The sequence below is a fragment of the Erpetoichthys calabaricus genome, chromosome 8, assembly GCF_900747795.2.
Source record: "Erpetoichthys calabaricus chromosome 8, fErpCal1.3, whole genome shotgun sequence".
Classification (NCBI taxonomy): domain Eukaryota; kingdom Metazoa; phylum Chordata; class Cladistia; order Polypteriformes; family Polypteridae; genus Erpetoichthys; species Erpetoichthys calabaricus.
The window spans coordinates 151,954,394-151,968,573 of NC_041401.2; the positions used below are offsets into that span (position 1 = coordinate 151,954,394).

The 14,180-nt window shown below is 36.9% G+C and overlaps 1 protein-coding gene across 1 annotated transcript in view; it reads left to right on the forward strand.

The window, feature by feature from the left end:
• The window catches only part of lrrfip1a (leucine rich repeat (in FLII) interacting protein 1a), a 274,944-nt gene extending 261,712 nt beyond the window's left edge, over positions 1 to 13,232 (forward strand). Inside the window, exons 26-27 of the mRNA XM_051930507.1 lie at positions 6,534 to 6,638; positions 12,532 to 13,232. Coding sequence (XP_051786467.1) covers positions 6,534 to 6,638; positions 12,532 to 12,642 — 216 coding nt within the window. The 3' untranslated portion in view covers positions 12,643 to 13,232. The remainder of the gene's footprint in view (positions 1 to 6,533; positions 6,639 to 12,531) is intronic.
• Positions 13,233 to 14,180: the final 948 nt, after the last annotated feature.

Genomic DNA, 14,180 nt, shown 5'->3' on the forward strand with positions numbered 1-14,180 from the left:
TTTACTATGTTTATCCTAGACTACTTTTTAAAATCACTCCCAGGGTTCTTTCCTTTATTATCTTAATATCTTAAAATTGCTGAAGATTATTTGAAGCTAAAGACTGTTAATGATTATATTTTCGGCAGATAGTATTTAGAATTCAGCTGCAATAGATATCTCTTTGTTTTAATTCTCTAATGCCGCTGCGGGGTGGGGTTTGTTTTGTTTAGGATGTGCTCTGTCTCTTTGTATGCCAGAGGACCGGGACATCGCAAAGTGGGATCAAGCCTCATGTGGGGATGCAAAATGGGGGGGTGGGGGGATAAAGGGGGGAGAGAAGGAGAGCAGGCTATGTCTAATCTATTCTTCTAATCCTTATAACTATAAATATCAATGCAATAACTCATGGGGAATTTTGAAATTAAGATTAAAACTGCCTCACTACCAGTTAAGACTATAAAATGACATTAAAAACTCAGAATCAATGTCTCCATGATGGAACAGTTAACTTTGTGAGCTGGAATGTTAAAGGCCTGAATCACCAATTAAAGAGAAAGAAAGTATGCTCTCACCTAACAGGCTTAAATACTAAAATAGTATTTTTACAGGAGACCCACTTACTAAGCAAGGATCAGTTCAGACTACAAAAAGACTGGACTGGCCAAATGTTCCATTCTAGCTTTATAAAGAAAACTAGAGGGGTGGGAATTCTCATACACAGAACAGTTCCATTTATAGCATCAGATGTAGTATTGGACCCTGAAGGGAGATACAGTGCATCCGGAAAATATTCACAGCGGATCACTTTTTCCACATTTTGTTGTTACAGTTACAGCCTTATTCCAAAATGGATTAAATTCATTTTTTTACTCAGAATTCTACACACAACACCCCATAATGACAATGTGAAAAAAATTTACTTGAAGTTTTTGCAAATTTATTAAAAATAAAAAAATTGAGAAATCACATGTACATAAGTATTCACAGCCTTTGCCGTGAAGCTCGAAATTGAGCTCAGGTGCATCCTGTTTCTCCTGATCATCCTTAAGATGTTTCTGCAGCTTAATTGGAGTCCACCTGTGGTAAATTCAGTTGACTGGACATGATTTGGAAAGGCACACACCTGTCTATATAAGGTCCCACAGTTGACAGTTCATGTCAGAGCACAAACCAAGCATGAAGTCAAAGGAATTGTCTGTAGACCTCCGAGACAGGATTGTCTCGAGGCACATATCTGGGGACGGTTACAGAAAAATTTCTGCTGCTTTGAAGGTCCCAATGAGCACAGTGGCCTCCATCATCCCTGCAGCAATCCACCAATCAGGCCTGTATGGCAGAGTGGCCAGACAGAAGCCACTCCTTAGTAAAAGGCACATGGCAGCCTGCCTGGAGTTTGCCAGAAGGCACCTGAAGGACTCTCAGACCATGAGAAAGAAAATTCTCTGGTCTGATGAGACAAAGATTGAACTCTTTGGTGTGAATGCCAGGCGTCACGTTTGGAGGAAACCTGGCACCATCCCTACAGTAAAGCATGGTGGTGGCAGCATCATGCTGTGGGGATGTTTTCCAGCGGCAGGAACTGGGAGACTACTCATGATAAAGGGAAAGATGACTGCAGCAATGTACAGAGACATCCTGGATGAAAACCTGCTCCAGAGCGCTCTTGACCTCAGACTGGGGCGACGGTTCATCTTTCAGCAGGACAACGACCCTAAGCACACAGCCAAGATATCAAAGGAGTGGCTTCAGGACAACTCTGTGAATGCCCTTGAGTGGCCCAGCCAGAGCCCAGACTTGAATCCGATTGAACATCTCTGGAGAGATCTTAAAATGGCTGTGCACCGACGCTTCCCATCCAACCTGATGGAGCTTGAGAGGTGCTGCAAAGAGGAATGGGCGAAACTGGCCAAGGATAGGTGTGCCAAGCTTGTGGCATCATATTCAACAAGACTTGAGGCTGTAATTGCTGCCAATGGTGCATTGACAAAGTATTGAACAAAGGTTGTGAATACTTATGTACATGTGATTTCTCAGTTTTTTTTATTTTTAATAAATTTGCAAAAACCTCAAGTAAACTTTTTTCACGTTGTCATTATGGGGTGTTGTGTCCAGAATTCTGAGGAAAAAATGAATTTAATCCATTGTGGAATAAGGCTGTAACATAACAAAATGTGGAAAAAGTGATGCGCTGTGAATACTTTCTGGATGCACTGTATTTGATGGTCATGGGCAACTTTTTTAAAAGTAAAATAATTTTGATAAATGTTTATGCACCCAATGTCGATGATAAGGAATTCATGCAAAATCTATTTGCATCCATTCCCAATGTAAACACTCATAAAATTATAATGGCTGGGGACTTTAATTGTGTTTTAAATCCACTCTTAGATAGGACTCCTGTGACAGGGGGGACGACATCTAACACTGCAAAGACAATTACACAGTTTTTAAATGACCACAACTTATCAGACCCCTGGAGGTTTCTTAACCCAAACTCAAGTACATATTCGTTCTACTCACCAGTGCATTATAGCTACTCAAGAATTGATTATTTTTTTATAAATAATAATTTCTTGCCTACGATTAAATCATGCAAATACGACACAATTGTTATCTCCGACCATGCCCCTCTAGTCTTGGAGCTAAAATCATTAAGCCCCTCACACTCACCTCGCAGATGGCGTCTTAACCCTCTTCTATTGGCAGACGAGAACTGCACAGAATTTATATCCAATCTAATCAGCTTCTTCCTAGAGACAAACACGCCTACAGAGGTTTCTGCAGGAACACTCTGGAAAACTCTAAAGGCCTTCTTAAGAGGACAGATTATTTCATATCTTTCCCATAGAAATAAATTAGAAACTAAGAAAAGTGTCAGAGCTAAGAATCAAAATTACTAGAATAGATGAAGAACAAGCCAGGCGTCCAAGTGAAGCTCTTCACAGGAAAAGGCAGGCCCTGCATACAGAACTTAACATCTTAACAACTAAAGAAACTGAACAACTTTTTTTTTTTTTTTTTTTTAAATCTTTATTAATTTTATTGTAATCATTCCATACAAATAGATCAATTTATAACCAAACAAATTAAGGACAAATCAAACCCCACCCCTGAGAAGGAGAGCTTAGCTAAAGGAGAATTGCTTAGGGCTTTTTAATAAAACAACAATAAGCAGAGGAAAGGGAGAAATAAATATATATGTAAATAAGAGATGGAGAAGGGAATTAAATGCGGTAATAGTTATTTCTCTTATTCTAAAATAATATTGATCAGATCCTGCCAGGTTTTGAAAAAAATTTGTACAGATCCTCTAAGTGAGAATTTGATTTTTTCCAATTTCAAATAATATAAAGCATCGGTTTCCCACTGACTTATCAGAGGAGAGTTAGGATTCTTCCAATTTAACAGAATAAGTCTGCGTGCCAAAAGTGTAGTGAATGCAATCACCGTTTGCTTGTCCTTTTCCACTTCAAGTCCGTCTGGAAGAACACCGAACACAGCTGTTAGTGGGTTAGGAGGGATTGTGACCCCAAGGCTGTCTGAAAGGCACTTAAAAATTTTTGTCCAAAATGATGTTAATTTGGTGCAGACCCAGAACATGTGACCCAGTGAGGCAGGAGCTTGGTTGCAGCGTTCACAGGTTGGATCTTGCCCTGGAAACATTTTGGACAGTTTTAAGCGAGACAGATGAGCTTGATACATAATTTTTAGTTGAATAATTCTATGCTTTGCGCATATGGAGCTCGAGTGAATTCTCTGCTTTGCTACCTTCCACTCCTTTTCTGATATATTGATTAAGAGATTTTCTTCCCAATGTCCTCTTGGATCTTTGAAAGGTAGGGACTCTAATAGGATTTTATATAATGCGGAAATGGTGTTTAATTCCTCGGCAATGAGCAGTATTTTTTCCAGCATTGTGGAGGGTGCGAGGTGGGGAAAATCGGGCAATTTCTGTTTAACAAAATTTCTAATTTGAAGATAGTGAAAGAAATGTGTAGCTGGGAGGTTGAATTTTGAATGAAATTGTTCAAAAGATGCAAATATGTTGTCTATATAAAGATCTCTGAGCATTTTAATCCCAAAACTTTTCCAGGTATTAAATACTGGATATGTTTGCAAGGGTTGAAAGAGGTGGTTTTCTTGCAGAGGTGCCACCGATAAAAGATTTTCCATCTTGAAATGCTTTCTAATTTGGTTCCATATTCTAAGTGAGTAAAGCACAATTGGGTTATTAGTATATTTGCGATAACTTGCATTTATTGGAGAGCAGAGCAGGGAGTATAAAGAAGTACTACAGGATTTTATTTCTATTGCGGACCAGGCCTGTGTGTGTTCATTTATTTGTGTCCAGGTTTTTATGGCTTGTATGTTTGCTGCCCAGTAATAAAACTGAAAATTAGGTAGAGCCATGCCACCTTCTGCCTGAGGTCTTTGTAGGGTTGCTCTTCGGATACGTGGGTGTTTTGAGTTCCAAATGAATGAGGTTATTGTTGAATCTAATTGCTTAAAAAATGATTTATTGATATATATTGGAATGTTTTGAAATAAAAAAAAGAAGTTTAGGAAGGATATTCATCTTAACAACGTTAATTCTTCCGGCTAGAGTCAGATGAAGGGTTGACCATCTATCTAAGTCTTGCTTAATTTTTTCCATACAGACGGCAAAATTTTGTTGATAAAGAGCTTTATGTTTACTTGTGATATTTACCCTTAGGTATTTAAACTGATCTGCTATGGTAAAAGGTAGGGTGTCCAATCTGATATTATATGCTTGTGAATTCACTGGAAAGAGTATACTTTTATTCAGATTAATTTTAAGACCAGATATCTTTTGAAATTCTGTTAGTGCTGTTAGAACTGCAGGGGACAGTGTTTTCTGGGTCTGGTATATATAAAACAATATCATCTGCATATAGAGAAATTTTCTGTTCTAGTCCTTCTCTGATAATCCCCTTTATCTGATAAGAATTTCGACAGTGAACCGCCAGTGGTTCAATGGCGATTGCAAACAGCAGTGGTGACAAGGGACATCCTTGTCTGGTACCACGTTCCAGCTTAAAGTAGTCTGAACAAATGTTATTAATACAAACTGAAGCTTCTGGATTGGTATACAGTAGTTTGATCCATGCACAAATATTCGGGCCAAACCCAAATTTCTCTAATGCAGTGAAAAGGTAGTTCCATTCAATCATATCAAATGCTTTTTCTGCGTCTAATGATAGTAATATCTCTGGGGTGTTTGATTTTGCTGGTTCAATTATATATCAAGCTCATCTGTCTGACTTAAAACTGTCCAAAATGTTTCCAGGGCAAGATCCAACCTGCGAACGCTGCAACCAAGCTCCTGTTTCACTGGGTCACATGTTTTGGGCCTGCACCAAACTAACATCATTTTGGACCAAAATTTTTAAGTGCCTTTCAGACAGCCTAGGTATCACAATTCCTCCTAACCCATTAACAGCTGTGTTCGGTGTTCTTCCAGACGGACTTGAAGTGGAGAAGGACAAGCAAACGGTGATTGCATTCACCACACTTTTGGCACGCAGACTTATTCTGTTAAATTGGAAGAATCCTAACTCTCCTCTGATAAGTCAGTGGGAAACCGATGTTTTATATTATTTGAAATTGGAAAAAATCAAATTTTCAGTTAGAGGATCTGTACAGAATTTTTTCAAAACCTGGCAGGATCTAATCAATATTATTTTAGAATAGGAGAAATAACTATTACCGCATTTATTTTCCTTCTCCATTTTTTATTTACCTATATATATTTCTTCCATTCTTTTGTTTATTGTTGCCTTATTAAAAAGCCCTAAGCAGTTGTCCTTTGACTAAGCTCTCCTTCTCAGGGGTGGGGTTTGATTTGTCTTCATTTTTTTTTTTTTTTTGTTATAAATTGATCAATTTGTATGGAATGATTACAATAAAATTAATAAATAAAATTAAAAAAAAAAATTAGTGACAAAATTAGCTGTTGTGAAAAGCCTTCATCATTCTTATTATCTCATAATGATATAGTCCACATCTTTACATAGTGCTGGGATAGGCGTCCATAATGAGCAAGAACTTGTGGATGTATTTTCATATTAGGTGTATTTTTGACTTTTTCTCTGTCTCTCAAAGTAACAGTGGTCAGAGTTAGTGGGTTTATTGTTACCTTATTTTAAATTTTTGGTTATAATGCTGTCAACATGTAGAAAAGTATTGCTATAAATAACTTAAGTTATGGGTAATTTTACACAATTTATTGGTGAGACTGATAACAGAATTGTACACTGTGATGAGCAATGGAAAATTTCCTGTTAGTAACATTGTTGGTTGCTTCTTGATTTACAGCATTTTTACATTTCATTTAAGTTATGCAGCAATATTTTTATATTTTTTAAAATGTGTTATTTTTAGTATTTGTTTCCTTTACTTAGGTAAAATGATTTTGAAATTTTGAAGTGTGTTAAATTATGTATGGACTTTAAGTTGCTAGAAGATACTCTTTCATACATAAATTTTAAAAAGAATAAATCTAATTTTTCTCTTTTTCATGATATTTCCAGGTAATAAGATTAGAAGGCCAAGTTACACGCTATAAATGTGCTGCAGAAAATTCTGAAAAAATAGAAGATGAGCTTAAAGCAGAGAAACGAAAATTGCAAAGGGAGGCAAGTATTATCAACAGCTTTATTCATGGTTGCTAACAAGTTTACCATATGTTAGAATTCTTTAAAGATACTTTTTACAGTTTAATCATAGGCAAGTTATGTTACTTACTCAGGGTCTCACTGTGAGTCACAGGTGGAAATTGAGCTGGCAAAATTTACCTTTTTTACCCTCAAGATTTAGATACTTAGTTGGTCTTTTGAGTTGTCTGCTTTAGGCATATTTACTCCCAATATCACATAAGGTTTTGTGGTGCTTGACACACTTCTTTGCTTGTTTTATGTTTCATTTAATTTTTATAAGTAATCTTGGCAAATAATTACGTTTTTTGCAACTCAAATAGTTATGTCTTCTGTTCCGTTGGCTCAGTATCATGCAGTAGCATGGCAGAACACACCCAGTCCCTTTCCTCTTCAGTAATCCCCAACTGACTACCCAAGACCACTACCCAAGCCTACAAAAAAATGCAGGTTTTTTGGCAGTGTTTTCATTTTTTGTATGTATAATATTGAATCATTGTAGATGGCCAGAAAGTGTGCTTTGCTTTTTGGATATTTTAATAAGTCAAGTTAGGTAACTAATGCTTATTTTATATTTACATCCTCAAAGGTGTAAGTAAATAATTTCTTATATTTTAGTACTTCAGGATAGTAGTATATACACCATTCTACCAGAGGGTTATTGTTGTGCCAATTTTAAGGCAATGCTAGAAGTTGTATTAAATTGTCATAAAAAGAAGCATTAATTCTACAAGGTAATCTCTACAACCTCAAACTTGATATCAGTTTAGAAAATCGATGGATGGTTATCTCTCTATTATAAAAAAAATCCTAGGAGAGAATGACTAGGGAGACGAGACGTGATCTTCACGTGAAGATCACAGAAGACACTTAAAAGATCCGCAAGACGAAAGAGATTGGCCACGGAGCGGATCGCAGGGACCTTAAACATGAGACTTTGTGCCAAGAGATTGACCCAGGACCCTCTCGCGGGGATGTAGAACATGAGATTCTTGCAAGACACGCCCTACTTACAACCAATATAAATAAGACCACGGGCAGCAAAACATTCAGTCGTGCCAAGGCTTTGAGCACACACAGATCCAGGGCTCTCACCGCATATAAAGCGTATAAGGACAATACGTTATGGATAAAACATCAACAACCAAGCAAAGAAGAAAGAGCAGCAGCAGCGCGGAGAAAAGAGACTCAGAAGCGTTGGAGAGAAAAAAATGTATAAAAAAAAAAGAATAATCGAGGTGCAAATTCAGAAAATAAGGAAAGTAATAATCGGCCCAGAACAAGTGGAATTGAGAAAAAAAAGCACATCCAATTGGGCTCAGAATTAAAAGACAAAGAGTAAAATACAAAGTACAACTTCATAAAGATGTTCAAAAACATTGGCGCTTTACACATGCAGAGCAGGTTAGAGATTATGAAAGCAGTGGAATTCGAAAGGGTCAAAAAAAACGATGACGCGATACACATGCAGAGAAAGGTAAAGAATATGAAAGCAGTAAAATTCGAAAGTGTTGTAGCGTCCCAGGCAGGTTGAAGCCTTTTTTTTTGTTTTGAGTGACTGTTAGGTTCGATTGAGGGAGGGCGGAGTACAGCACAGAAGACTGACAGTGGGGTATTGATTGATATGGTAAGGGGGGGGGGGGGATCACGGGACGGGAGGAGGGGTTGGAGAGGGTGCCAGAGAGTTGTGTTTGGGGTTACAAAGTTGGTGTTCTTTTTCTTGATTGTTCAAGTAAAACTTTTGTGAGATTTTACTACGTCTGGTTGTTTTTTTTTTTTTTTTTTTTTACTTCTGTTTTCGAGCCGGACGCAGAGGGTGCTACAGTATCAAAAAATGATAGTAAAGATCACATTAGCACAAACAAAAGTAAATTATTACTCAAAAAAAGGGAAAATAATCATCACCGACCAGGTGTAATTGAAAAAATAGCAGGACAAAGCGAGGTCAGAAATAAAAGACAAAGAGTATAAAACAAAGTAAAACATCATAAAGAGGTTTAAAAACAAGGGGGATAAACAAGTTAGAGATAATGAAAACCGTGGAATTCAAAAGACATGCAGAGCAAGATACAGTCCTGTTTAATGGACTAATTTAAGGAAGTGGTTGGTTTAAGCTGATGGATATCCTTAATTGTTCAAAGCAGATTCCTTTAATTCATTAATCTATGAAAATTTTTCTGAGCGTTTCTATTACAGGGTTTTACATAGTTTTTAGGTAACTAATGAGACAACTTTCTATATGAGAAGGGTTAATATGACTTTGCTGAAGCTCCCACTTATTATTTATGGAAAATATTTTTAAGTCTTTTGTGTTGTGTTTATTATATTTTACATAACTTGTGTGGTGAGGTTCGTAATGCTTAAAAGTTGCACATGCTGTGGTTTGGTCAAGCATGCAAATAAGAATTTTATTGTACTATTTACACTACAATAAATATGTACTGAAATCATTAAGTTATTTAAATTTTTTCTCAAGTGAAACCTTGAAGCTTTGAAAGAACTAATGCCATTAAATGCCTGCGTGCTGTCACTTTGTAAAACAAATCAACACTAGCATTTGTGACATGACGTTTGCATGTACAATAAGGAAAATACTGAGAAAAAAAATGCAGATTATACAGTGTAAACTAGAAGAAACAGAATGAAGTGCCATAGACTTATTGCCTTTTTTTTATACTGCATGTGGAGTTGCTGTTGGTGAGAATAAGTTATATAGAAAGAGCATAACTGAGGGTGGTATTTTGATTGATTGAAAGTAATTAGTAATATATTTTCCCATTAGACACTTACTCAAGTCCACAAAATGATGTGGAAATTCAGTTTTTAGGATTTAATGACAATAAAGAGCTGTGTTTCGTTCTGTTTTAACTCGGCTTTGAATGATTTTTTAATGATCTTTATAATATTACAGAATGTTGCTTTGGTGTCATCCCTTGTAGTGTAAGTCTTGGCAATCTCAGTCTATCAAATGCAGAGAAACCAATTTTTGTAACATGTAGCTAAAACATAACTTCTATTATATACTGCTCTGAAAGCCACATTAATTTAGTACATTCAATTAAAATGAAATATATAACTTTTGATTTATTTTTTATGAGCTTAGGCCAGATCCTGTTGGTACAGCATATCCTTTTTGTCTAAAATAATCTAGAAGGCTAGATGATATGAAATTATAATTCTCATGTTTTTTTTTTCCTCAAAGATATATTTTATGTGCCTCTAACCTTATATATGTTTTATTTTCCCCTATTTCTGTAAAAATATTCAAAAATTCTCAACTTGACATCAGTAATATCAACAAAATAATCTTGCAAAATACAGACTTGTGGTAAATGCCCACAAGCACTCCAGTAGGCCTTGTCAGACATGCGTGACTGATGACACAATTGAATTCTTTTGTCAGCTGATACAAATAACCCTGAAAGACTGTTAATCTTTATACTTGTTTGAATCTCATTTAAACTTTGTCATGTGGTATGACAGGAATAGCACTCAGTGTTTTCTAAAGTGAGTGCTTTTCATACATATCGTTACTGTGCATTATTTATTAAGTTATTACTATTACTTCTATCGCATACAGCTACAGCTCCACATTTTCCTGACTCTTAGACAGTGTTAGCTGCTGCATTGCTGCACAACATAATATTTTTTGAAAAGAATAGCTAATAATAACAAATGCTTACTTTATTGAAAGAATTTTGGTTGGTAAAATTAGCTTGAAATCACCAAAAATTACGGTTCACATGAACTATTTTATAGATAATATTTTTGACCTTATCTACATGTATTTCCTCCAGGTGCTCCAGTTTCCTTTCACAGTCCAAAGACATGCAAGTTAGATGGATTGGCGATGCTAAATTGGCCCCTTATGGATGGATGGATGGATGGATGCCTACATGTGTGTGTGTGTGTGTGTGTGTGTGCGCGCGTGCGTGTGTGTGTGTGTGTGTGTGTGTACACATGCTTTCATTCACTAGGAGATAGGTTTGCACCTTGTCCAAGACTTGTTCCTGCTTTATGCCCAATGCTTGCTGGCGTAAGCTTCAGCTACCCTGCAACCCTATTCTGGACAATCAGGTTTAAAAAAATGGATGGATTATATTTTAAAGATTTTAAATCTTATAAATTTATTTGTCAGAAAAGTTGCAACCAGATGGGAGCTGACACAGCTCCACTTAAACAGATAAATCATTTTGTAAAAAGGCAAATTATGTTGATGAATTATTTCATTAATTAATTTGTAGAAGCAGAGAAACAGAAATTGCACATATGTACTCAGAATTAAAACTGAAAGTAGACATGCATGTTATACCTTTTGCAAATTTATTAAAAATAAAAAAAATTGAGAAAGCACATGTACATAAGTATTCACAGCCTTTTCCATGAAGCTCAAAATTGAGCTCAGGTACATCCTGTTTCCCCTGATCATCTTTGAGATGTTTCTGCAGCTTAATTGAAGTCCACCTGTGGTAAATTCAGTTGATTGGACATGATTTGGAAAGGCACACACCTGTCTATATAAGGTCCCACAGTTGACAGTTCATGCCAGAGCACAAACCAAGCATGAAGTCAAAGGAGTTGTCTGTAGACCTCCAAGACAGGATTGTCTTGAGGCACAAATCTGGGGAAGGTTACAGAAAAATTTCTGCTGCTTTGAAGGTCCCAGTGAGTACAGTGGCCTCCATCATCCGTAAGTGGAAGAAGTTCGTAACCACTAGGACTCTTCCTAGAGCTGGCCGGCCATCTAAACTGAGCGATCGGGGGAGAAGGGCCTTAGTCAGGGAGGTGACCAAGAACCCGATGGTCACTCTGTCAGAGCTCCAGAGGTCCTCTGTGGAGAGAGGAGAACCTTCCAGAAGGACAACCATCTCTGCAGCAATCCACTAATCAGGCCTGTATGGTAGATTGGCCAGACGGAAGCCACTCCTTAGTAAAAGGCACATGGCAGCCCGCCTGGAGTTTGCTAAAAGGCACCTGAAGGACTCTCAGACCATGAGAAAGAAAATTCTCTGGTCTGATGAGACAAAGATTGAACTCTTTGGTGTGAATGCCAGGCATTATGTATGGACGAAACCAGGCACCGCTCATCACCTTACCAATACCATCCCTACAGTGAAGCATGGTGGTGGCAGCATCATGCTGTGGGGATGTTTTCAGAGGCAGGGACTGGGAGACTAGTCAGGATAAAGGGAAAGATGACTGCAGCAATGTACAGGGATATCCTGGATGAAAACCTGCTCCAGAGCGCTCTTGACCTCAGACTGGGGTGACGGTTTATCTTTCAGCAGGACATCGACCCTAAGCACACAGCCAAGGTATCAAAGGAGTGGCTTCAGGACAACTCTGTGAATGTCCTTGAGTGGCCGAGCCAGAGCCCAGACTTGAATCCAACTGAACATCTCTGGAGAGATCTTAAAATGGCTGTGCACCGACGCTTCCCATCCAACCTGTCGCCAAAGGTGCATCGACAAAGTATTGAGCAAAGGTTGTGAATACTTACGTACATGTGATTTCTCAGTTTTTTTTATTTTTAATAAATTTGCAAAAACCTTAAGTAAACCTTTTTCACATTGTCATAATGGGGTGTTGTGTGTAGAATTCTGAGGAAAAAAATGAATTTAATCCATTTTGGAATAAGGCTGTAACATAACAAAATGTGGAAAAAGTGATGCGCTGTGAATACTTTCCGGATGCACTGTAGGCTTAAATAGTCGTGCATGGAGAACTTGGTCATTATTCCTGATTTAAGTGGTAGTAAGTAATAAAAATTGAAGCATAGAAGCATCTTTTTGATAAGGGGAATATCTGTTTTGTATCTAAGAATAACTGACACAGGAATATTATGCAGTTAACGTTTTTTTCTCTTGTTATGCAGCTTCGAACAGCATTGGACAAGATTGATGAACTTGAAGTAGGCAACAGTCATCTAGTGAAACGTCTGGAAAAAATGAAAGCAAATAGAAGTGCTCTGTTGTCTCAGCAATAATTAAAATTTACTGCCTGCTCATTGCAGAAGGATTCTTTGGTGAATGTTCATATTTAATATTTTTAAGGGTGCTTCACACTTCCACACATAATTAATTCAAAAATATGACATTAAATAATAGAAATGCACACATTTGCTATGTGCCACTTCATATCATGATCTACAGTAAGTTCAAAAAACACCCTGCTAATGCCTTGCAATATCATGGGTGGTAGATAAATTTTGTGCCTAGCTTCTTCAATCATGCAAGTCGGTCTGGAACGGGTAAGTCAGTACTGCAGCTGGATATTTGGGGTTCGGTCCTGCGAGGGTGGCCAAGTTAGGATCCTTTCTTTTCCAAATGTATTTTGATAATAAAGTTTTAAAGGATTGTGGGGGGAAAAGCCACCACTAATTTGAAGTAAATTTATTTTCACCCTTTGATTTGAGGGTGCGCCATTCAGCTTAATCATTAGGTACCCCTCTGGTGCTTTTTCAAAAGTACAGAATGATACTTTTAAAATTGCCTCATCACCTGGAAATTGTTTCTGGTGTGCTGCTATGAATGTTGTTATTGCGTTCTTGAAACGCAGTTGTTTAAAAAATATTGTGAGAAATCAACTTAAAGTTGATTGTGCAGGAATACGTCAATTTCAACAAAGCAAATAAGGACTTTAAAGTTTTCTGCAGCAACTGTGTTTAGATTTCTTTTGTTTTTCTATCACCCCATTGTGTAATTGTCTGTATCTTACTTTTACAAATGTCTTTGTCGGACACACTTGCTGTACTGACAAGTGTATTTCTTTTAAATTGATTTGATTATTGTAACCAGTGAAATAACTGAAGTAAAGAAGTGGATGAGCTCTGACAGCTGCCAAGAGACTTTACAGATAAACATAAGTGGAACATATTGTGCCATATGTGGTTTCACCAGCTTTCCAACTCAGAAAATTGTTAAATAAATTCTGAAGTATTACTATAAACAAGCATTGAGGAATTATACCTTCTTTTCTTTTTATTTTGTAAGTGAAAATAAGTCTGAACCAATAATGAAAATATGTGAATGAATGTAACCAAATGGAAATCCATCAGTGAAACAATAAGAATGTTTTAGAAACAAAGTATTTAATCCTAATGAGAATATTTTGTCTCAAATAACCACTCTAGCAAGAGTTTCAGAGAACAGGCTAAAAAAGTAATATAAGAATATAGCTGGTTACACATCTAGGAAAGCTTGGTCCAGAACACTGAATATGCTGCAGTCATCTCTTGAACGTCTGGCTCACCTTTCCTGCTCTTGCAGTTTGAGCTTTTCAGCTCTGAAGAAAATTGCAAATACTGTTTACAAAGCTTTAAAATGTCCAAAATGTATAATCTTTGTGCAATATTAAAATTATCTATTAAAGTTTTAAGGCTTTAAACAAAGTTGTCCTTGATGAGGATGTGACATGAATTCATGACTTGATCAGTGTGGTTTGTGCATATGACAAATTTACTGGCAGAGTCAAAGATAACAGATTTTCTGTCACTTTGATGAATGTAAAGATATAATAATAGTT